Consider the following 26,133-nt stretch of genomic DNA (forward strand, 5'->3'; position numbering starts at 1 on the left):
CATGGTGCCAGGTATGCCCAAGCACCACGAGCGACATGATGCCCTCATTCAGCCCACAATTAGGATCAATTTTACTTCTCGCTGAAAGCCACAAAACAGTACCACAAGATTTACATGAGCAAGACGTCCTCCTTCCATGAATAGAGAGAATCTGGTACCAGCGATATATTCATAAAGAGATGCTGCTTATGAGCTAGATTCTGCCAAGGCTACAACCTGGGAGCGAGTTAAACATTTCCTGATTCATTAACACATGAGTTCTGGGCTCAGAACACCCATTACAGGGCTAACGGGCGCTCAGGGAGTCATGGCGCCATGACTGATCCCCAGACAGAAGCTTATGCAGCAGCAAAATATCTCGGCATCAACCCTGAATGACTTGGGATCTCATCAGCGTGCCCTCGGGAAACCACTTGGCGGGGAGGCAAGCCCATTCCTTATTTGTACGTACACTGTTATTTACAGATGAAACTATATGTATAGTTGGTGGTATTTAAACCACTTGGTGTCTCTTGACACCAGGACATGCTTTATCTTGAGGTTATTTATCTGAATAGCATGCTAAAAACAAAGAAACCATTGTTTTCAAGAGGTTAAACGATAACCACCTCTTGCATGTTTAAATGACTTTGTAAACATCAGGACAGTTTCCTACTACACGTGAACAGCAGACGCCCCAGGTGTGGGTGTCTTAAGCGGAACTCCTCACCATGCAGCCACAGGAGATGCGTGCCCACACGGCGTTAAGCGAGCTGGGCACGGGCCCTGGACACGGTTTTCCTTCTTAATGAGGTTGCTGCTGTGAGTGTTAAGCGTCCGGATTGGATGCCCGCTAAGCTCTGAAACCACTTTACTTTTCTTTTCTTTTTTCCTAAACAGAGCTTTGGACACCACGTTGCATAGGAAGGTCACAGCAGACGGGTCCTGAACGAGATCTAGGCAACCGGAAGGAAAAGGCTCTTTTCTTGGTCCCTCAAAGGAACTGGGAGTCGGCCTCGCTTCCCCTCCCTAGACAGGGGCTGCATCTCCTTGCTCAGACCTCTTGCGCTCTGTCCCCACAGCCTTGACGTCTCCACTGACCTGGGTCGCTAATGCAGCCTGCATCTCACCACCTCGGACCGTGAGATTTCTGAAAGTTTGTTAAAACTGCTGCCCTTCCAGCTCAGACTGCAGTAGTAATCTGAGTTGAACCTAGATCGTTGAACTCCTCTCTACCTGGAGAACTGCAGGAAGACACCTCCACGACTAGTCATACTGGCTTATTTATCCCATCGGCATCCTGCAGGTGGGCAGGGTCCTGAACGGTGTTCCTGACTCTGGCAGTGCTCTGGCGCCGCTCCATCCTCATCTTAATTGGAAAGCAGAAGTCCCTGAAACACCGCTTGAAGTTTTCATCGAGAAACGCATAGAGAATGGGGTTCAGGCTGCTGTTGGTGTAGCCTAAGGCGATGCAGAAGTAATAGCTGGAGAGCGCAGCCGTGCTGTAGGAGCTGCTGCCCAGAGCCTCCACGAGGATGAAGATGTGGATGGGGGTCCAGCAGATGACGAAGACCGCCACCACCACCAGGACAAGCCTGGTGATGCGACGGAGGTTGCGGTCTTTCTCTCGGGAGCCGGAAAGGAGCCGGACGCTTTTTAAGCGCAGGATCATGAGGGTGTAGCAGACGATGATGATCAAGACGGGGATCACGAAGGCAAAGACGAAGACACAGATCTTCATGAGGAGGTCCCACCAGGAGTAGTCATCGTCCGGGAACTGCAAGGAGCACTCGACGACATCCATGTCTGCAGGAGGTGACAAAGCAAAGCCACGAAAGGAACATCAGTGGTTAGCTCTGCCCTGCAATTTATATAGCGCCTTCGGTTGCAAAGGTCCAATCATGGTGAGACGCTATTACCTGAAGCAGATCACCAGTTAGGAATGAATGCTGTGCATATTAACCGTGCTGTCTCTGCACGTAGAACAATGGAGCCAGAAGGTCACCATTCACTGCTAACGAACACAATGCTACAGAATAAATACGATTAGCCAGCAACAGGAAATTACCGCGTTGTGGAATGGGCTGACGTGGAGGATTTCCAGAAGAGCTAAACTGTTCATTTATCGCATGAGTACTTATTTGCATTTCCATACATTAACAATTCTCCCAGATCAAAGGCTCTGACAATAAAAGCTAGTATCTATTTGTAATGAACGATTAAATATATCAAATCTAGCCATTCAATTTAACAAAAGCCAACTTGTCCAAAAAACATTAAGTGGTTTACAAGAAATCACTATGTGGGTCGATAAAAATTTAAACAAAATTTGTCTAAATATGACCCAGCTGTTGTGATTTAGTGGAACCAGTGGTGTTTTGAGAGCATTGTTGAAACATGAGTAAACTTTTGAAGAAAAAGAGACGGAGGAGGACGAAAAGGAGAAGAAAATAGAAGATGGGGCGAGAAAAGGAGGAAGAGAGTCACCGCCATCACCGTCATCAAGGAAGTTCATAAATCAGACACGTTTTCTGCTTTTGCCAACGTTGACTATGTAACAGGTAAAACGACTATGTTTATAGGATCACTTAGAAAATGGCTTTATTTGCTCTGCTTCTCTTTGCTGAACAGTATTCTCTTTGGAGTGACCATAATATTAGAAAGAGCAGAGACACAGGATAAGAACATTTTATAATACAGAACTCCCACTGGGGGCCCGCTTACCCCTCCCGGGCTCCCTCTTCCCCAAGCATCAGCCACTGAGCACGGAGCAGGCTAAACTCTCTTTGTCCTTATTCTTCTTTAGATAAAGGAATCATGAACAATACGAAGTTGTAATTTTTAGACTGAAAATATTTTCTTCTGACACTGGAAAATCCGCTTCGAAAATAGTATAAGAATATTTTTCAAAGAGTGAAAGAGCTCTAATGTAGTGTTTTCTAAAACATCTTCGTGCGCCCTTAATCGTATATCCCTTAGTAAAACAAAATCTTAGAATTTCGATTAGACATACTTTAAAACACAGAGAGTATAATCGTTTTGGCCAATTAATAGAGATGACTATCTTAGAGTCATTTTCTATCAACTAAATACCATATCAAACCTTTCAATAGTAAATGAAAGCTCCCAGAATAACTTGTAATTTTTGATTCCCTAAAAAAGCCATTGTGCAAAGTACCATTACTAGGAAGACTCCAAAAAACAAACAAGGATCTCCCTTATTTTTGGCTTTAGTGTTTATGGAAATAAGACCAAAGTCATTTTTTTAAAATCATCACTATCATCATAGAAGAAATGCATTTATTAAACAACTTTTTAGGGTGGCACATTGCTACCTAGCTTCCTTGAAGGTTTTTTCTTTCCTGCTTAACTTTCGTGTGTTCCAACAGTGCCTCCTTCTTGTGGCTGGCCTCAGCTTAGATGGCACCTTAGAGACATTTATACAGAGGCTGACCCATTTGAATAGCCCTCTTCCCTGCAATTTATATTTTCTTTATATTATACTTATTCTATTTTTATCATTGTATAATGATATTATACTTATTCTATTTTTATCATTGTATAATAACAGAAGCTAGACAGAAACCAGACAGAAGCTCTTCGGTAATAATGTGCTGCCTTTCCTAACGTTTTTCTCTCCATCCAGAATGTAAACTACCTGAGGGTAGGTACCCAGTCCCTGCCACATAGGGAGGCAGGAATACATGGTGTTTGAGGAGAATAATTTGCTAAATAAACAAATTAATACCACAAGGAAACCCTTGAATGAAAATATGGACTCAGTACAGTAGTTATTGTGGAAGAGTAACCTGTTGAGATAAGCAAGGCAACGTAAGGGCTGACGTTTATAACTTGGAGACATCTTTTAGCTCTGAGGACCAGCTTCCTCTCGCATGTAGCAGGAGCTCAAAAAACGTTTAACGAATGGGTGAAATAATCAACTGCAAGACTTTTACAAGACTTTGGAAAACATCCAGTGATAGAGTTGTAAATATCCTCGGGAATGTCCATGAAGCTGAACTTATACCTACAAGGGGAAGGGAGAGTTCTGAGGCAACCACCAAGGAAATCCAAGTCCAAGCACCCATTTTTATTAAATGTTTGATTTCAGGAAGAAGAGTGCATCTTTATCTTTAAAGACGTATCTAGGCTGCAAGTGAAGGGACAGAAAAAGATATTCACTGAAAATGGAAACCAGAAGAGAGCAGGGGTAGCTAGCTATACTTACATCAGACAAAACAGCCTTCGAGTTAAAAACTGTCACAAGAGGCGATTTTATATAATGATAAAAGGGTCAATTCATCAAGAGGATAAACAATTGTAAATATATATGCACCCAACATTGGAGCACCTAAATATATAAAGTATATATAAACAGAACTGAAGGGAGGCATAGACAGCGATACAATAATAGTAGGGGACTACAATATCTCACTTTCAACAATGGGTAGATGATCCACATAGAATATCAGTAAAGAAATGGCAGACTTGAAAACATTAAAAATAAAATGAACTCAACAGATATACACAAAACACTTCACTCAGGAGCAGCAGAACAGGGGCTTCCCTGGTGGTGCAGTGGTTAAGAATCCGCCTGCCAACGCAGGGGACACGGGTTCGAGCCCTGGTCTGGGAAGGCCCCACATGCCGCGGAGCAACTAAGCCCATGCGCCACAACTGCTGAGCCTGCGCTCTAGAGCCCACGAGCCACAACTACTGAGCCCGCGTGCCACAACTACTGAGCCAGTGTGCCTAGAGCTGTGCTCCGCAACAAGAGAAGCCACCGCAATGAGAAGCCCGCGCACCGCAACGGAGAGCAGCCCCCCCCCGCTCTCCGCAACTAGAGAAAGCCCGCGCGCAGCAACGAAGACCCAATGCAGCCAAAAAAAAAAAAAAAAAAAAAAAAATGCCAGTGCCAATCAGCTCTGATACAGTGTGCGGAGATCACCTAAAGTACTCTTCTTGGTCACCCAGGAGTCTTGACAGGCACTGTGAAGCACACTCCAAAATGAGCACGCTAGCCAGTCTGGAGACAATCTTTCATCACATAAACAAAGCATATGCTTCACAAAATACAAGACACACGGAAAGGACGGAGCCCCTCCTACAAGACTCTACTCTTCTCTCATTTCTTCCCGTGTTAGTTTTGCCGCACAAACTCAGCTTCTGCTGACACTGGGGGCTCTCTTCTGCCATTGCATCTGCACTCGTCCATCTCCAGCACCTCCTTCCTGGAAAACCCACATCTATCTTCATTTCCTTTCAAAAACCTAACTGAAATCCATTTCTTCTAGAATGTCATTTTCTGACAATGATTACAGGAGTTGTGGTTAAGTCGACAAGTATAACATAACTATTTACAAGTATAACTGTAAAAATCAATTCTTTGTTTGCCCTGGGAAAAAATCATCCATCTTCTTATGTTATTTAGCCCGTTGTTCTCACCCTCACAGTGCACATGCAGCATCTCCTCTTGAATCTAAGTTATTACGCACCAACCCCTAGGGCTCAGAAGAGTTTCCTGCAATTTTATTTCATGTGTTGTGTGTATGAAGAAAGAAAATCCTGTGTGTAATTGATCATATTTTAAAGTGCTTCTCTGGTAAAGTTTGGCTTTTCTTAAAATTTACCAAGTATTATAGCTTAACACTTGCAGTGCTTATGCCGTAAACTCATTTTGTAGTTTAAGAGGAAAAAGATTATGCTTCATTTAAAAATGTGTACCATGCAGGATAAGCTATGATTTTAGCACCTGCCTTTTCACTGCGACCTGGAAAGTCCCTACTTATCTGTACTCACAGGTGTCATGAACCCCCAAAATAAACTGGAGCATTTAGACAACTGCTAAAGTGATAAATAGCATTTATAAAGTCCAAAGTGATCACTCTGCTCCCCCACCCCAATGAATTTCTATTAAGACCAAAGATATTTTCACAGCTTTATTGTCTACAAGTAAAGCTAAGCTCCTACAGCGGTAGTTCTCACCTTGGCTACAGGTCAGAGTCACCTGGGGAGATCTTAAACATCTTGACACCCAAACTGTGCCTCAGGTCAATTAAACCGGACCCTCCAGAGTGGGACCAGGCAGCAGTATTTTCTAACGTACCCAGGTGATTCCAACACACGTCCCAGGGTCAGAACCACTGTCCTAGAAATACAGGGGAAACATCAAATGTCCTGTCTGCATGGGGTAAAAAGTAACGAGTCCAAAATCTGATGGTTTTGCTTCTCTGTACTACCATCCACCTGTGAACCTAATTTTGAGTGGCCTACACCCAAATGAAGCTGCCATGATAGTGGCCTGGAGATTAACCCCTAAGGAAAAAGAGTAAATAGCCAGCATGAGTCTAATGACTTAGGGTGCTTTCTGGGGAGGAAGAAGCCGAGCAAGGAGGTGTATCTTAGAATTGCCAGGACGCAACAAATTGTATTTTAAAAATCCACATGACTGTGGTTTCTTATTTCATCCCCGCCCCTCCAGATTCCAGTAAGCGCTTTCTGAATAGGGGACAGGTTGGGTGTCTGTGTTCCGGTCACGCCATTATCCCATCCTATGTTTAGATGTGGAAAGGAACACAAAACTGTTTTATTTCTCATCTTCCGTGGATTTAGCATTCTATTTCCGTTGGCATTTGGCTTTTCTTCTAGCTATGTGGCCTACTCACTCCCAAATTAAGAGTTTGTGTAATTAGAAGTTATATTCTAAAAAATGAAACGATTTAACCAAATCACTTTGCTGAACACCTGAAACTGACACAACATTGTAAATCAGCTCTACGTCAATAAAAAATTATTTCTTTTATGAACAATGATAAAAATCAACATTTTTTAAATGAAATTTAAAAAGCCGCCCTTACCTTCCCTGACTCTGGTTCCTCCGAGGACTATGGCAGAGATGCCAACAGACGAAGACAGGATCCAAATACAGATGTTGATGACCTTTGCCTTCAGGGGTGTGCGGAAGTCGAGAGCCTTGACCGGGTGGCACACAGCGATGTAGCGGTCCACGCTCATCATGGTCAAGGTGAAGATGCTGGTAAACATGTTATAGTAGTCGATGGAGATGACGATCTTGCACAGCACATCCCCAAAGGGCCAGGAGTTCATCAGATACACCGTGCTCTGGAAGGGCATGGTCGTGGTAACCAAAGCATCTGCCAAAGCCAGGTTAAATATATAGATGTTGGTTGCTGTCTTCATCTTTGTGTATCTAAGAGACAAGAAACAAGATTATTTCTCTCCATCTTCCTGTCATACCCATGATGTAAATGTGCCGCTGGGTTATTGAATTTGTTTTTCATTCACTTATTCTTCACGTATTTATCATCTAGCATATGTAAAAGGACTGTTCTAGACTTTAGGGGTAGTAGAAAAATAGGCAAACATTTCTGACTTTATTTAGCTTTTATTCTAGTGCTTTGTTCCAAAATCTATTTAAATTTAAAAGGGTGAAGAAACGAGTATAGACAGACAGATGAACATCCATACAGATCTTTTCAACAGACTTGCGTATGATACAGGTCTTTATTTTGTGACTGACAATTCATTTTCATCCTACCCAGAACTGCTTGGCTTTGTTCATTTTTTAATGCTTTATATTTTTTCACTGTGTGAAACAAAGATAAAACATACCCAACTTTTCCTCGAGGAAGGTTTACCCAACTTTACTTTGAGAAATCACTCTTTGTAATTATGTCTTTTAAAATGGTTTTTAGTTTTAAATACATTCAATTTCAATGACTACAACACAACTAAGTGTTGATTTTTGTCTACCAGTGTCCCACTAGCTTTTCATTTTAAATGCATTATGTAAAAAAAGCAGACTGAGTTCTTCCCTTATACACAGTATAGCATAAAACATAATCTGGTACGGTAGGTGAGAAAGAAATCTGTTTTCCTTTACTTTCATCTTGAGAGATTTATAAAGCACACAGTGTGTTTCATTTTCCAATTGAGGCAAAAAAAAATTTCAAAATAGCTCAGAAATATTGCCTTTCAGCCCAAATTATTTCTTTCAGTTTTAACATGAAGCTTAGAACAATTCCATTTTCTACTAAAACTGAATTAAGAAGATTGTTTTACTTAGAGAACGCTTCCTTAGAGATCTGCAGGGCATGAAATGTACCAAAGTACATCAGCAGGTTTCCTGAGGCCAAATGCTAAAATATGTTGGGAAAATCCATATATTAATTACTTTCTGCACACCTCACATTTGTGGACCTAATCACAGTTAATTCAGCCAGGTCCCATGTACCTACAAGGAGCCAGACATCAATGTTAGGGCCTTGATTTTCATAATAAAGGTTCTTTGTAAGGAGCCAATTATGGAAAACTACCGCTACTTTGGCTATAAAGTCAATATCTGTGGTATTTATTGATCACTGTGTCTGTGCTGTTCAATACGTAAACTTCCACATGACACTTCTGGGACAGGTGGTGACAGAGCAGCTTTGTCTCCCCTTTTGCAGGCACTGCGGTCTGATGTGGTCAGACAGTCCTGAGTCTGAACTCAGTGTACGACTTTGCTGAGTTTCAGGTCCCATGAAACAAGGACAATAAAACCGAACTGACAGGACACGAGATAAAGGCAGGAGACAACCTGACTCAAAATACCCGACACACAGGATCACACTGCACTCAGGGTCCCACCCCGGCACCAGTCTCCTTGCCTGTTTCCTCTTCCCGCCTGTGCTTGGATGAAAGCGTTGTGAACACTTGGACCCAAGTCAGTATCTCTTGGCCTCCGTTTTGATGCTCTGTTAACTAAAGAGTGCCTTAATCTGGAGAGCGAGGAGTTTATTCTAAAATACGTTTTGCTTTTACATTTTTTACTCAAATATTATTAAATGGCCCATAAGTTTTAGAAAGTGATTGAATGTATATACCCAAGACTCTGAGCACAGGCTTTTAAAGGCACAGATAACTAAGCAAGTGCATTTCCTGAGACAGAGACAAATGTTTCTTTTTTTTTAAAACCATTTTTTAAATAGAAGTAGAGTTAATTTACAATATTGTCTTGGTTTCAGGTGTACAGCAAAGTGATTCAGTTACACCTATACATCAATACACATATACACGTATTCTTTTTCAGATTCTTTGCCATTATAGGTTATTACAAGATATTGAGTATAGTTCTCTGTGCTATACAGTAGGTCCTTGTTGATTACCTATTTTATATACAGTAGTGTGTATCTGTTAATCCCAAAGTCCTAATTTTTCCCTCCTCCCACTTTCCCTTTGGTAACCATACATTTATTTTCTACGTCTGTGACTCTATTTCTGTTTTGTAAATAAGTTCATTTATATCACTTTTTTAGATTCCACATATAAGTGATATCATATGATATATGTCTTTCTCTTTCTGACTTACTCTGCTTAGTATGATAATCTCTAGGTCCATCCGTGTTGCTGTAAATGGCGTCATTTCATTTTTTTTAAACATGTTTATTGGAGTATAACTGCTTTACAATGGTGCGTTAGTTTCTGCTGTATAACAAAGTAAATCAGCTATACGTATACATATATCCCCATATCCCCTCCCTCTTGTGTCTCCCTCCCACCCTCCCTATCCCACCCCTCTAGGTGGTCACAAAGCACAGAGCTGGTCTCCCTGTGCTATGCGGCTGCTTCCCACTAGCTATCTATTTTACATTTGGTAGTGTACATAAGTCCATGCCACTCTCTCACTTTGGCATTACTTCATTTTTTTTTATGGCTGGGTAAATTCCATTGTATATATACACACCACATCTTCTTTATCCATTCATCTGTCAATGGACACTTAGGTTGCTTCCATGTCCTGGTTATTGCAAATAGCGCTGCTATGAACATTAGGGTGAATGTATCTTTTCAAATTAGAGTTTTCTCTGGATATATGCCCAGGAGTGGGATTGCTGGGTCACACGGTAGTTCTATTTTTAGTTTTTTAAGGAACCTCCGTACTGTTCTCCATAGTGGCTGCACCAATTTACATTCCCACCAATGGTGTAGGAGGGTCGAGTCAAATGTTTCTAATGAATAAATGCTATCCATTCAAATACAGTCTTTTTTTTTTTTTTTTCCTTGCGTTATGCGGGCCTCTCACTGCTGTGGCCTCTCCCATTTGCGGAGCACAGGCTCCGGACGCGCAGGCCCAGCGGCCATGGCTCACGGGCCCAGCCCCTCCGCGGCACGCGGGATCCTCCCGAAACGGGGCACGAACCCGCGCCCCCTGCATCGGCAGGCGGACCCTCAAGCACTGCGCCACCAGGGAAGCCCTACAGTCTTCTTAAAAATATGATTCTATGTTTGAAAAATGCATCTTACAAGCCAGGCTCCTACTCTTTCAATCCCTGATACTAGCAAAGACTTGAGTTGGCAACACCTTTGACTTCTGCTCTCGTGTTTTGTGACCTGATATCCTCCTCTTTCTTTACGAAGTTAGACTGATGTTCTCTGCCTTATACATTTAGGTGGACTGGGTTCTAGTCCTTAGTTTTCCCTCCAACTGACAGACTTTGGAGAGATCACTGAAAACCCTGAGCTTCCGTTTCCCAACTATAGAATAGGAAACATAACACCTACCTCATGGAGTTCCTGAGATAACTAAGGGAAAGCACCTGACTTGGAGACTAGGTGTAATTTACTTCATGTTTCCAACTCCTGTCCCCTCCTCTTGAGTGGGTGGAAGCCACCAGTTACCACAGGCAGCATAGGGGAACATGGTTTCCAGTTAACACCCCTGGTTGTATTTACCCATTCAGCCTGAATATGAAAGATAATAGGAAAAATGAAGCTTGGAACCTTAACTGCTAGAAGACCATGAACGGAATGATACCTGACTTACAATAAAATAGAATATGCACCTTTTAAGTAGCAATAAAATGCTGAATAATAACTCGCTCTGAGCTTTTCAAAAATATTTTTCACAGTTAGATGTGTGAAACTGCTTCAGGCCTGAACTTATAAAGAGTTCAAATCCTGTCATCAGATCTCAGAAGAAGAGAGGTGACTAGCTACAACAGAGATGTCAACGAATTACACAGATCGTAATTATACCAATTGTAGCAAGAGTCCATGTGCTCCCCGAGAAACAAGCTCTGCCCAGATCCTTCATGCTGGAGCTACCGCTGTTACCACCCCAAGGGCTACAGGCATCTGCCAGAGACGTAGAGAGATGGCTGCACCCTCCTCCTGTACCCTCTGCATCCACCAACATCCAGTGTCATAGCACTGAGGTGGATCGCGTTAATGACGATAATGGTAATAACCATTTACTTCAAAACACTCCCTGTGTCAGACTCTGCTGTACATTCCACGTGCTTTATCCCAGGTGGTCCTCACAGTGACTCTGTGTGGTGGGTACCAGCATTCCTACTCTAGAAATGAGGCCACTGGGAATCGCTGGAGTTCTGTACCTTTCTCAAAGTAATATGGTTATAAAAGGCACTGCAGGAATTCAAACCCAGGGGTTTGACTTCCCCCCTGCATTTCTACATCTCCCCAGCACTTGACAATTTACAAAGCCCCGAATTTTGACTTCCACGTATCCTATTTGATTCTCACAACAACTGCCCTTCGAGTTGCCCAGGAGATTTAGGTCTTTTCTCTAATATCGCTGAAGAAAGTAGACTCAGGTGAGTGAAGTGATTTTCCTAGTGTCAGCAGAGGCAGGGGCTCAGTGGGAACAGGTGGAGGAGGCGGCAGGGCACGGCCCCTCCTCCAGGGTCTGGAAGACACATGCTTCCAAGCCTACAACACTGAAATGGAGAACTAAGCAGGTATAGTTCAAAGTAGCAGACTATGGCCTCACCGCATAGCTATTGACAGTCTTTTAGGCGCTACACTGGACTGCATCCAGTGGCCACGGGATTAAAAGACCCCACCCCCAAAGACAGTCTGGTTGAGCCCCCCTGGGTATTGCTTGCATTGAACCAAAGCAAAATAGCAGTGAGTTCTTTCAGTCACTGTGCGTCTGCTGGTGAAAGCAAACAAGTAAGCTTTCTCACTGCGATCAGACAGGAAATTATTCTCCGTTCCATCCACACTGCTTTCTAAGAAGTTGCAAGTATTTCCAGTAAAATGGCGCCATGTGAGTGGGACTTCTTGGCTTGTGTGAGGCGGCTGGAGGTGGGCTGGCGGGGCGTGGCTGCACTTGTCAGCATCCAGGCCGCAGGAGCACGTGGCATCAAAAGAGCAAAGTCCGGGCTTCCCTGGTGACGCAGTGGTTGGGAGTCCGCCTGCCGATGCAGGGGACGCGGGTTCGTGTCCCGGTCCGGGAGGATCCCACGTGCCGCGAAGCGGCTGGGCCCGTGAGCCGTGGCCGCTGGGCCTGCGCGTCCGGAGCCTGTGCTCTGCAGCGGGAGACAACAGTGAGAGGCCCGCGCACCGCAAAAAAAAAAAAAAAAAAAAAGAGAGAGCAAAGTCTGCGCGCCGTCCCCGCTAAACTTGGCAATGTTGCAAGCCTGCAAACGACGGTGGGAGGTGGAGAGCAGGCCAGGAAGAGGGGTCAGCAGGGAGCTCAGGGCGCCAGCCACGAGGACGTCATCGCGGGGCAACGTCACGGATGGTGTCCCCGCGAGCTGACAGCGCCCCCCCTTCGCACGCTGACTCGAGACCTTCCTGGCGTGGTTCTCTTCACAGGGACAGCCGTACACGCTCGTGTGACAGCGAGGGGAAAAAAGATTATCTGCAGAGCTCTTGGGAACCAGCGTCACCACGTGGAGATTCTGGGACAGCGTGGCACTTGCACGAGAAAAGTGAGGCTACGGCAGGAGGAACACTGATCGACCCTGTGACCCTGCAGCCTCACGGCTTCCTGTCCTGCCCTGAACCTGCTGGGCGCAGACCACGAAGGTGGAGATGTCCTGTCATTCTTGGATCGTTACCATCCCTTGCACTGCCCCAGGGCTTCTCTTTTAATTTAAATGAAGCTTCTTTAACCAGGAGCTGCCTTTTAGCTTCGGGGCAGCATAATAAAGCCATAATCTTTTTTTTTTTTTTTTAATCTTTATTGGGGTATAATTGCTTTACAATGGTGTGTTAGTTTCTGCTTTATAACAGAGTGAATCAGTTATACATATACATATGTTCCCATATCTCTTCCCTCTTTGTCTCCCTCCCTCCCCCCCTCCCTATCCCACCCCTCCAACAGCCACAAAGAACCGAGCCGTTTCCCTGTGCCATGCGGCTGCTTCCCACTGGCTATCTACCTTACGTTTGTTAGTATATATATGTCCATGTCTCTCTCTCGCCCTATCCCACCTGACCCTTCCCCCTCCCCATATCCTCAAGTCTGTTCTCCAGTAGGTCTGTGTCTTTATTCCTGTTTTACCCCTAGGTTTTTCATAACATTTTTTTTTCTTAAATTCCATATACATGTGTTAGCATACGGTATTTGTCTTTCTCTTTCTGACTTACTTCACTCTGTATGACAGACTCTAGGTCTATCCACCTCATTACAAATAGCTCAATTTCGTTTCTTTTTACGGCTGAGTAATATTCCATTGTATAGATGTGCCACATCTTCTTTATCCATTCATCCGACGATGGGCACTTAGGTTGTTTCCATCTCCGGGCTATTGTAAATAGAGCTGCAATGAACATTTTGGTACATGACTCCTTCTGAATTCTGGTTTCCTCAGGGTATATAAGGAAACCATAAACAAGACCAAAAGACAACCCTCAGAATGGGAGAAAATATTTGCAAATGAATCAATTGACAAAGGATTAATCTCTAAAATTTACAGGCAGCTCATGCAGCTCAATAACAAAAAAATAAACAACCCAATCCAAAAATGGGCAGAAGACCTAAATAGACATTTCTCCAAAGAAGATATACAGACTGCCAACAAACACATGAAAGAATGCTCAACATCATTAATCATTAGAGAAATGCAAATCAAAGCTACAATGAGATATCATCTCACTCCGGTCAGAATGGCCGTCATCAAAAAATCCAGAAACAATAAATGCTGGAGAGGGTGTGGAGAAAAGGGAACCCTCTTGCACTGCTGGTGGGAATGTGAATTGGTTCAGCCACTATGGAGAACAGTATGGAGGTTCCTTAAAAAACTACAAATAAAGCCATAATCTTGACGGCTAATCACCATACCTCTTTAAACACTGAGGCGGTTTGGTTCTGCGGATTCAGTTACTTGTGACTCTTACCCGCCCTTGTCCACTGGGCTGACAACCTCTCTCCCACTTCAGTCACACTCCTGCTGCTTCCCCGGACTCATCTTGTCATCGTTTCCGCACGTCTCAATGCCTGCTGCATACACAGCAATATCCTGGACCCCTAGCCTACTGAAAAAGAAGTTTATACAGACCCCGCCCCCACGGTCTTTCAAACTAACTGAGCCAAAGTTATGATGTGAACTAGAGGAGTAGACAGAGGGCAAGTTCACTGTGCAGTGAAGAGGTCGGGACATATTTCAAGGAAGGCAGAACCTGCATAGGCTCTTGCACTTTGAGAGGGACTTGGACACGCAGGTTTGCTGGCTAGAGTCTTATTCAGGGCCATGGGTCCCGCTGGGGGTGATGGGAGGCCGCTTGGGATAGGAAAAGGGGTGTCAGGCCGCAGAGAACCTTGAACACCAGGAAGAAAAACCAATTTAAGTATTTGACTGAGGACTCACGTGACAGACACTGTTTTAGCAACTTTATGTCGTCTGGCAATAACGTCATGATGATTACCTTACCCGGTGCCTCAGATGGCTCAGCACAGGACCTGGTACTCGATACGCACTCAGTGCCTGCCAGCCCCCCTTGTCACCATCCTGCTGCCACTCCTCTTATTATGCTGTTAGTGTCACCGTTAATCACCCACCGCAGTCCTAGTAACTGTATTACAATCCTGCAAGACACAGCAGCCCCACTTTCTCTGAAGAGGAAGCAGCCTTAGAGACGATTCTCAGTGCTTCTCGGAATCCAGCCCTAAACAGTAAAGGAATTCAGGACCATAGTCCAAAGTTTCTTAAGGAGTCGAGTCAGAAATTTTATCAGAGGACTAACGGGATTCTGTGAATCCTGCTACTTCTAGCAGCCAAAGGTTGCAAAACATTCTGATAAGTGTGGTTTAGTGTGCATCATGAGGGCAGAAAACATGTGACAGGATGAAATGGGGCCTGGTCCAGGGAATGCAAATGTAAAATATTAGCATTTCACCCCTCGATGGACAAATGCCGTCAGCACGTTATGGTGTTTCAGGTTCTCCATAAGCAAGAGCCATTTTTTTTCAAGTGAGGAAACTCCGTAAAGAGGAAGTAAGTGATTTCCTCAAATTTGAGAGACAGTGGGAAGTAAAATCTGAGCTTTCTGAGTAGTCATCAAACTACGGCTCCAACATAATGAAAAAACAAACACCCTACTGGCCATTTTTTTGAAGAGACTCCTTTAATACAGCAAATAGCTAACGGCCAATAGGAAGCTCCTGAACAAACACTGGTCTGGTGAAAAAAACGAGTGTGACCAAAGGCTCCCGCCCCACGGGAACCTGGCCACTACCCCACAAGCCTGGAGCTGCACCAGGAGTCTGAAGGCCCCAAACACCAAACTCAGGAGGAGGACAGCTCTACAGCACCTGGGAAGATGCAGCGCTTTTTAACCAGCGCTGGGAGAACAGCACAGTGAGAGATGGGTTTCGGCACTCTTTTTCCCGCATGATTTATTCATCCTCCTGGGCATGCTTTCCAGATACACAGCATTCTAGATTTTATGTTTAAAATAACCAGACATGATGGTTGTACTGATGTGAATTCTCAGGAGAACTTATTTGAAAACATAATAAGTTTGCTTCATTAAATTCTCCAGATATTTCCGGTTCATCTCAATGAAATGAATTTGCTATACATCCTTTTAGATTACTTACTACTGAAATTATGGTTCTTTACTCAAGGGAAGTAGCTTCTTAATTTTTTTTTTAAAGAAGGGAAATTCAGCCATTGTTTCTCCAGTGATCTGACTTTGTAATTGCCTCAATCTATAGTATTTGAAAGGAGTCAAATTCATGTAGGTTATCAGGTCCCTGATACTCTCCTACATGCAAAGAGCAAAAGTTTTCATGAGAACAGAGCAGTGGGGGGTGTCTCCCATTCCTGCCTCTTGTGACCGCAGGTACCAGGCTGCTAGTGATGGACAGCCAGAAGGGCGGGCAGGCATCTCACTGGGTGCTGGCAGGTGGTCCTTGCAGGGTAGCAGAAGAAGAGGAGGAAGGCCGATGCAGAAGTAATGCTTTCACTGCAATAGCCAGAGGGCCCCAGAAACTACTCATCCTCCCTGCACTCATGGCCCTGAGACCCAGAAGAAATGTTCTAGTACGTTCGGTGGTGCACGCTGGGTGAGTGTTTATCACGCCCAACCACACGTGGTAGAAAACTACAAATCTCAAATGACTGACATGTTGCTTCCTAGTGTACAACTATCTGGATACCTAGAAGAACACAGAATTCTTAAGTGATTTTTCTGTTTTTATACAGAAAACTGACCTAGCTAAGGTGAACCACAGGGTGCCACAGAGAGGTGACACGGTCACCCTCCTCTCTCTCTTTCTCGGGAAGGAGGCGCCCCTACGGTAGGTGGAAAGCAACACAGTAAAGCAGAGACAGTTTAGAGTTGCGTTGTGAAGTTAAAAGAGTTAATACTCAACAGAACCTAGGAAAATCGCTCCTATTGCCACAGCCGATCGTTAAAACCTCATAACTCCAGCCATTCTTAGTCTGAAGGCTGCCCCGCTCAACTTCAGACCAGTTCCTTCAGGGTATCTCAATTCATCACGTTTTATGTTTTTCTCATTTTTCATTTAAATTCTGACTTGCTTGGCCAGTGGAGTGGGTTAAAAAATAACAACAACGAGACATAAGCCTTTTATAATATTAGCTTCACTCCTAAAACCTATTCTTCTTACGTTAGTCTCCCTTATCTAAGACAAAAGCCAGCATCCCCTGCAAAGAAAGAAAGAAAGAAACAAAAAAACATTGGCTGATTTTCTGTTAAGGAATAAATGAATGTTATTCTGAAACTACCTTTTGTTAACACGGTATCTTGTTAAGCCTGTAAAACTTGCACCACTGAAACCATGTTAAGCCAAATCTTAGAAAGGAAACCGTCCTGCGGACGTAGAATTTTAGGGTTTTAGCTGAGCACAGAGCACCCCATCACCCTCCCACCTTCAACCCCCAACCCCCAGCAGCGACAACTGAGTGTGTCCACAGGTTAACCTGGAGTAAAGGAGGTGCCTGCTGCCCAGTTCTCCCAAAGATACTGCTGGCTGCCCCAGAGACACAGCTGGAGACACGGTAAATGGAGAGGTGCTACCTTCTCCCAGAGAGAAGTCAGTGCCTCCTGAAACTAACTCTAAGACAGGCACTGGGAAAAACTGTAAAGGCAACACAATCCAAAAGGGATTTTGAAGACTACAATTTTGCCCAAGTCTGTTAAAGCTTAAGAGCTCTATACCTGATCACCACCTTGGTTTTTTTTTTTTTCTCTTTCTTTCCTTTTCTTTTTTCCTGTTTTGTTTTCTCCCTTCCTTCCTTCCTTCTTTCTTTTTTCTCTTTCTTTCCTTTTCTTTTTTCCTGTTTTGTTTTCTTCCTTCCTTCCTCCCTCCCTCTCTTTCCTTTCTTTCTTTCTCTTCCTTCCTTCCTTCCTTTCTTTCTTTCTTTCTCTCTCTCTCTCCTCTCTTTCTTTCTTTCTTCCTTCCTTCCTTTTCTTTCTTTCTTTCTTTTCTTTCTTCCTCCCTCCCTCCCTCCCTCTCTCCCTCCCTCTCTCTCTCTTTCTTTCTTCCTTCCTTCCTTTTCTTTCTTTCTTTCTTTCTTTCTTTCTTTTCTTTCTTCCTCCCTCCCTCCCTCCCTCTCTCCCTCCCTCTCTCTCTCTTTCTTTCTTCCTTCCTTCCTTCCTTTTCTTTCTTTCTCTTTCTTTCTTCTCTCTCTCTCTCTCTCTCTCTTTCTTTCTTTCTTAGCAGCCGTTTAGTCTCTGCTCTCTGAAACAGCTCCATGAGGATTTGGACTTCTGCGATGTCCCACAGCAAAGAATTCCATTTAGCTAATCCATATAAACAGTGGCAGTGAAGCCAATTCTCTCTTTTAAGAGCTTATCAAACAATAAAATTACTTCCAGAAATTCATGATAGGCTCTTCTGAAAATAATTTCTGAAGTTATTTTACTATGCTTGCTTTAATGGAAATGTTGCGTGTTGATTCAAAGAGAGAGGATTCAGGATAAATTACAACATATTTTTTTAAACCAAAGCCTAAGGTAAGACTGCTGTTGGATAGCCACACACCTCTGCCTTTCCTCTCACACCTCCCTAGGTGTCCCTTGGTGACACTATCTAAGGTCGGCTCCCTTGACATTTTTTTTTTGCGGTACACGGGCCTCTCACTGTTGTGGCCTCTCCCGTTGCGGAGCACAGGCTCCGGACGTGCAGGCTCAGCGGCCATGGCTCATGGGCCCAGCCGCTCCACGGCACGTGGGATCTTCCCGGACCAGCGCACGAACACGCGTCCCCTGCATCGGCAGGCGGACTCTCAACCACTGCGCCACCAGGGAAGCCCTCCCTTGACATTTGAGAGAACCTGGAATACGTTGCACATACAACTGCAGTGATTACAAGCAACACTTGCAGGAGGCGGGGCTAGGACACCTGGCGTGGAAAGAGGCAGGCAGTGTAGCAGACACTCTGACTGGCTCACCCTATCCCCCCTCCCATACTTCCCCAAATTGGTTATACCACACAGTTCTGGCGGGACGGGCATAAGTTCAAGCATGGGGTCCCCACTGACTCAGAGGTGGCCTGAGTGAGTCAGATGGTCTCAGCAGAGTGGAGCATGGGACTTCCGTCATGCCTGGGGAAGAAACACCCTGCCCCCTAATTTATGAGCCAGAGAACAGGCACCTTCGTGAGGAACAACCTCCATGCCCAGCAAGCTTGGGGGGTTATAGCTGCCTTTGGAGAAGAAATCTGAGTTTCTCCAGTTTACTGGAGTTTACTCCAAGTTCCCGAGTATTTTTGTGGTTCTGTTTTTTTCTAAGCCCCTTACAAAGTTACCTCTTCTGGCAAATTCCAACACTGCCCAAGCTGAATTATAGGGAATCCAAAGTCTTCTACTCCAAGGGCAAAGTCAGCAGAATGCTGATCCCTAGAGGTCTTTATTATGGTAGCAAAGTACTAATGAAAACTAACGAGAAAAGGAAAAGGCAAAACTTAAGACCAAGGACCAAATAATTTTCTGATTTCTGTTATTTTTTTCCTCATAATTTTTCCTTGCTTATCCTTACACTCAATTTAAAAAGAAACATACCTTTATAAGAGTAAAGCTTTTCTTTAAATTAAACAAAAGGAAAATTATATGTACGTAACTTCATAAAGACTGAAGCTTGAAGAGTGTCTTCTTAAAGAGAACAGAAAAAGGATAAGCAGTGTTTAGAGCCTTATTGTGTCCCTCCAACTCATATGTTCAAGTTCTACCCCCCAGTACTTCAGAATGTGACTGTATTTGAAGGTAGGGTCTTTAAAGAGGTGAAATGAGGTAAAATTAAGGTAAAATGGGGTCATTAGAGTGGGCTCTAATCCAACATGACTGGCGCCCTTATAACAAGAGGACATTAGGACACAGAGAGTAGGGATGTCGTCCACACAGACAACCATGTGAGGACACAGGGAGAAGCCAGCCGTCTGCAAGCCAAGGAGAGAGGCCTCAGGAGAAACCAAACCTGCCAACACCTTGGTCTTGAACTTCCAGCTTCTAGAACTGTGAGAAAACACACTTTTGTTGTTTAAGCCACCGGGTCTGTGGTACTTTGTTACGGCAGCCCTAGTAAACTAATACAGGCAGATGTCTAGAAATCTGAGCTACCTGCGAGATAATCGCATAGAGCCATCCAGAAGGAAGGAGGCCAGCTGAGTCTGCAGCTGGGGATGAATACGTGGGAGAGAGATACACAGACTTAGGACTGGTCAGAACTTCCCTGACAGTTACGGCCACAAGAATGGACGACACACTAAGAGTGATGGTCAGTTTGACAAGCCATCTTGGCCAGGCCACAGTCTCTGAATATCCAGGCACTTACCAAGGTGCGGCTGTGAAGGTGTTTTGTAGATGTGGTCAAAGTCCTAATGAATGAGTTGACCTTAAGCAAAGAAGATGACCCTAGATGATCTGGTGGGACTGGTCCAATCAGTAGAAAGGCCTAACTACAGGGCTGTGGCTTCCCTGAGAAAGAAGAGATTCTGCCTGGGGAGGGCAGCCTGCCTCTCCTGATGCCTGCGCTCCGGGCTGCAGACCTGGCTAGCCAGCCCCTCAATCACGTACGCCAATTCCTTGGAAAAAACCCTCAACACACACATCCCCTACTGGTTCTGCTCCTCTGGTTGAATCCTGACTAATACGGAGGGTGTGCAAAGTGAGGACAAAGAGAGCTGAGAACGCTCTGGAAAAGAGGAGCATTTAGGGAACATCAGGGAAGAGGGGGCTGTGATGGAGGCTGAGGAGAAACCCAGCGGATGTGGAAGGAAGTCAAGGAGACGGTGAGACTGGTCCAGCATGCCAAATCCCCATGGGAGTCAAGGGACAGCCAGGCCGAAACGAGCATCCGGACTGTGGGAGCTTCAGCTCCGGGAGAGGAGTGTCACATCACAGGCACCCCCAAGGTGTTGGTAGGACCCAAGGACGTGGATCAAGGGCTGAGGTAAGAACATCCTACGCCAGGACCACAAACCCCAAAGCCTGGAGAGGGAGGCTGGAGTGCTTAAATTTTAAGGTTTTCAAAGTGAAAGGTTAAAGTACCCTAACATTAGGCAATTATAGCAGTTGCTACACATTAAATGATGAAAATCCTTGAAATACTAGATTATCTTCAGAAGATACTGGACAGCATTCCAGGTGTTCAAGGTGGGAAAAGCTATGTGTAAGGCAGGTCTAGAAACAGTCAAAGCTTTTTCCACAACCCTCACTTTCTCCCCAGGTCTGAGCTGGCCATCCCAGACCTGCACCTGCCCTGCCATCGAAGCGTCCAAATTCCATCTCCAGAGTGACTTCCTAGAGAACTCAACCAGGACTCCTTTGCATGTACAATATTTTAAAATAACGTCCTTCTCGACACAGGGAGGGGGAAGGGTAAGCTGGGACGAAGTGAGAGAGGGGCACTGACATACACACTACCAAATGTAAAATAGCTAGCTAGTGGGAAGCAGCCACAGAGCGCAGGGAGATCAGCTCGGTGCTTTGTGACCACCTAGAGGGGTGGGATAGGGAGGGTGGGAGGCAGACGCAAGAGGGAGGAGATATGGGGATATATGTATACGTATAGCTGATTCACTTTGTTATACAGCAGCAACTAACACACCACTGTAAAGCAATTATACTCCAATAAAGACGTTAAAAAATAAAATGTAATGTCCCTCTCAAAAGTGATCCCCCATCTTTTCAGGCGATGCTGGTCAGCCCTCAACGTCAATCACCAAAGCTGCACTTGAATTCCACACTCTGGCTCTGCTCTGAGTTCTGATGAGCAAACCACCGCCTGCTGCAAACCATCTTCAGCCCTTTTTTTCTCCTGAGCAAAATAAACCCAAGTCCATCAAGTTTCCTTCTGAGGTTTCATTTTTCAATTCTTTGACCCTGTATCAGCTTGAACAAAATGCTCCGTAACGCTCTCAGCCATAGATTTAAGCCAACTATTGTTTCAGGAGGTTGGCTTTCCAGGGTGAGAATAGAACTGCTCCCTCCTCATTTACTATCAAGTGGGGTGGGAGGAAGGATGATGTTATGTGAACTCTCTAACTCCTATTGTATTTTTAGCTGAATTTATCACCTTCACACAAATTTTAACCTTAGATATCTTTGGAATAGATATATTCAATTTATAATTATACTTTTTTATATTTATCATTAAAAATCCTAGTCAATCTACAATGATTCTTTCTTTCTGACATGTCTAATGCTCCCCATGGAGTTCCCTTTGCATATATTTTAAGATTCTTTATTCTTTTTAATCCTAGACTGCAGGGCTATATAAAAAGTTGTAGAGCAACTAAGAAGCCCTTCTCAAACTCAAAACTTCAAGTTCTCATTCAAGTGACAATAAGATGTATCTGTTTCACTCAAGTACTTAAATATGATATGAGAAGGAACAGAGTGGGTTTGTTCTTAGCATCCTCTTTTTCTGTAACAATGTTTTATTATAAAACAACGGCCGCTCTAGCAAAGATCTTCTAAAAAATTTAATTATAGTCTAGAATACAGCTGTCTTTTCTTTTGGTTACTATAATCTTCCCCCCAATGGAGAGCAGCCCTAAAATTACTAATGACTTAGGAAAACAATGTGCTTTTAAAATATTCCTCCTTCTGTATCTTGTACTCATCACTGATAGAAGTCCTGTAAAATGCAATAAGCAATTATGAAAAGCAAGGTTACCAAGCTAGAGACGCTAATTGTAGGTGAAAAGAGCTTTATAATATGTATTCGGAAGCTTAAATGATGGTTTTCAGTTCCAGAGCACAGATGAGGATAAAAGACCAGACATTTCCGCGCGCGCGCGCGCGCGCGCGAGAGAGAGAGAGAGAGAGAGAGAGAGAGAGAGAGAGAGAGAGAGAGAGGGGGCGGGGGCTGCAGCGGGAGGGCGGCGATGGGCCGCGGTGCTCGGCACCGGTCGGCCGGCCGGGGTGGGAGGAAGCAATGAATATTCAGAGGGGGAGGGGGAGGGAGGGGGAGGGAGGGGAGGGAGGGAGGGAGAGAGAGAGAGGCAGAGAGAAAGGGGTGTTTGAAACATTCATGCTACTGCAGGTATTGTTCTTAAAGTTCATAATAAAGAGAAATTAGTTCTTCACCCTTTCAATGTCCCTAAACAGTGTGACTTGCAGCCTTCCTTTATTTCACAAGAACTTCTCAAAGGAATCTCAGTTTTGTAGTCACTCTCAAAGGTGCAACTGCAGAGCATTAAGTCTGCCAGAAAGGGAAACTTCTCAAAGAGCATCCAGACAATGTTAGTTGTCTGGATGTTAGACAATCAAACCTTCAGTTCTCACCGTGGAAGATAAAAAGCAAAACAATTTTTGGAAACCTCCAGCAGCTGTACGTTAACCGATAAACATTAGGTGGTTTATGTACAAAAGTCAATGGTATTCTAAACAAATAAGATGGCATATCAGTACTAAAAAGGCTCATGTATGGATACCAACAACCCTCAATAGTATGCTGGCTTTGCTTCATAAACCATAACACCAGTCTGACGAGCCACAGGAAATTCTTCAGTGCATTAGGTGGGCATGAATTTTATCTAAAGAAACATTTGCAAAGGGCAAAACGAAGTGCTCCAAACGGGCGCAGGCAACCAGGCAAAAGGCCAGGCAGATGGACCAGTTTCCCTCCTACGAGACACTGACCTTGCCCCTTGCAGGGACACCCCCTGCACTCTCCCTGTCCGTAGGGTTTTCAGTAGGGGTTTGGGGGGCAGGGAGGGTCACTCCTAAATCCTCAAGACACCTCCGGCTGCTCAGCTTAGCCCTCTGCGAACCTCGAAGTCCCGCACCAAAAACTCTCCCAGGAAATCTCACTTCGAGGAGGCCACGCTCTGAGACTTTGCGGAGCCCGACGGAACGGGGTCCCCATTACCGGGCGGGCGTCCCTCCGCGCGTCCTGGTGGCCGGCCCGACCTTCCCTCCCTGCTGCGGCCACTGCGGCGCCCGGACCCCGAGCTCACCGGACGATCACGAACATGACCAGCGAGTTGCCCACCAGGCCCACGACGAACACCACGGAATAGACCACCGTGATGATGACCGGGATGACTGGCGAGATGTGCTCGGGCTCCGGCGGAGCGTCCTCGGAGCCCGCGCTGCTGTTGCGGTCCGGCTCGGCCCAGCCCGGGAACCGGCCGCTGCCGTTGGGGGGCAGGCAGGTGCTTGGGGCGCAGGTGGAGCCCGGCTCGCCGCGGAAGATCTGGACAGGGGGCTCCATGTCGGGTGGCTGCAGCTGCGGGGCGAAGACAGGCGACACCTGCGGGCCGCGGGGGCGAGAGAACCGGCTGGACCCCGGAGGCAAACTTTGGCTGCGCCCGAGCCAGCGCGCGAGGCCGGCGGCGCCGAGGGCCCAGGGCCCGCTCATGCCCACCCCGGGGGACGGGCCTCTGGCTGCCGCCCGCGCCGGCAGACGCACCGCGGATGCCAGGAGGGGCGGAGAGCGCGCCCGCCTTTCCCCCGGTTCCCGAAATCCGCCACCCTTGGAACCGTCCCCGGACCGCGGCCCGGAGCCCCCAGGGACACGAGATCCCCGGAACACAGTCCTCGCTCCCAAGCACGGCGCCTCGAAAGCCCAAAGCTCACCTCTGGGACCGGAGACGCGCGGGGCGACGCAGTGATGCCGGCCCGCGCGGGTCCTCGCGTCCCCGGGTCCGCTCGGGCCTCCGGTCGCCGCGCTCCCGCAGCCCCGCGCTCCGGCCGCGGAAGCCTCCCCCCGAGCGCGTCCCCGCCGCTCCGCGCGCGGCTCCCTCGAGCGGAGGCGGCTGAGCCCCCGGGACGCAGCGAGGACGCGCGGGCGCCAGGGACCCCGCCCCGCCCCTGCCTGCCCGCCCGCCCGCCTGGGCCTGCGGCGCCCCCGGCCCCGCGCGCAGCCTCGGTCCGACGGCCCCCGCCGCCTCGCCGCCTCTCCGCCTGACCGTGAGCCGCTGGGCGTCGGGAAGGGTGCGCCGGTCCAGGACGAGTCAGCAGCTGGGGTACTCACCGTGTGTCTAGAGCTGCTGCAGGCCCAGCTCTCAGGACACGTCTGCCTTCAGGTGAGGGGGTAATCGTAATTCTATTTGAGTGGCCCGTCCAAATACAGTAGCGAAATTATGCAATTGGAACGAGACCAAATCACAACATTTATATGACTGAATATACATAAATAGAATATTCTGTCCCTTTCAGTCTCCTCTGTCGGAGACGATGCACAGAATGCACCTTAAGGCAGCACCTGTGTTTCGTGGTGCTACCTGCGGAAAAGCAAGACCCCCGCCTTACTCAGGCCTCGGTGTAGGTGCAGGTAGGTGACCGTGTCTCTTTCGTCTCTTTCTCCCACGTTAATCTCTGCAGCCCTCACGGTCCCTCACTACGGCACCTTTTCTCTAAAACCTCCGAGGGTCTGAGCCCCGCAGAGAAATTCGATCATCCTTCCTTCGGTTAACTCTGCCACTGCCAGGATCAGGTTCTGCTGGTGAAAGAAGCCCTCAGCACAGTGACCAAAAGGTAGGAAAGCCGAGGTCAGCTGGAGGAGGGAAACAGGACTCAGCCACTGAGATGAGGGCCTCAAGGAGACCGGAGAGGTTCCCCTTTCCCAGTTGGGTACTGGCGGCAAGATGCCTGAGTTTCCTGGAAGGACTCCTGTCTAGGACTGGCTGGCTGACTTATTGAGACAAACACGGGCCCTCGCTTGCTTCCCACAGATCATGTCGGCGACCACACCTGGGCACCATCATAGTCCCTACAGTCATTCCCTCCGCTGGCTGACAGCAGAAGGGAACCCCTACCTCTTCCAAGACACTGTGACCCCCAAAGAGGGACGTGCCCACCAGGGTCTTACCCCAGCCTGGAAATGTGCGGCTCTTCTGAGAAGCGTGATATGAGTCTAGCAGCATCCCTTCAACCCTGGTGCCCTAGGAGTCTTGAAAGTAAGTTTTGATAAACCTTATATTTCTTTTAAGTCTGACTGCAGATTTTCATTAGAAGATGACATCTGCTTTCACAAAACATCGGAATGCTGTGGCCTCCGTGGGTCTGAGGGTCCCTGTCTGTCAGGAAGATGGCAGACACATCTCGAATCTTCTCCAGGTGTCTGGGGGCTCACGTCCTGACGGTGGGATCCCAGGCTGCCACCAGAGCAGCCCAGCAAGACGTTTGTTTGAAGTTCACAAAAACTGAGCAGTATCCATGTCAGAAAGAAAGTCGAAATAATACACTAAAGGAAAATAACTGAGAAGGGCGTGATTATCCATCTATCATCCTATTACCTCTCTGTCTATTTATCTGTGAATTCAGCACTGAGATACAACTGCCTCTGTGCTACACACTTTTGAAAGGATGTTGACAATATCTATCCTCCTCCTGCACTTATTTATCATACAGAGGTTTTGTTTGTTTGTTTTGGTTTTGGTTTTGGTGCACACACACAGGTGGCTTGCACAGCTGGTAATGTTAGAGC

General features: G+C 46.1%; 1 protein-coding gene across 1 annotated transcript; it reads right to left on the reverse strand.

Annotated features, from left to right (window-relative positions):
* Positions 1-1,244: 1,244 nt before the first annotated feature.
* OPRK1 (opioid receptor kappa 1) lies at positions 1,245-23,967 on the reverse strand. The gene is made up of 3 exons (XM_007464020.1): positions 23,660-23,967; positions 6,837-7,189; positions 1,245-1,785 (listed from the first exon to the last, which is right to left on the reverse strand). Exons 1-3 carry the CDS (start codon positions 23,914-23,916, stop codon positions 1,250-1,252), a joined length of 1,146 nt encoding a protein of 381 aa, XP_007464082.1. The 5' UTR covers positions 23,917-23,967; the 3' UTR covers positions 1,245-1,249.
* Positions 23,968-26,133: the final 2,166 nt, after the last annotated feature.

The sequence above is a fragment of the Lipotes vexillifer genome, unplaced genomic scaffold, assembly GCF_000442215.2.
Source record: "Lipotes vexillifer unplaced genomic scaffold, Lipotes_vexillifer_v1.1 scaffold69, whole genome shotgun sequence".
NCBI lineage: Eukaryota > Metazoa > Chordata > Mammalia > Artiodactyla > Lipotidae > Lipotes > Lipotes vexillifer.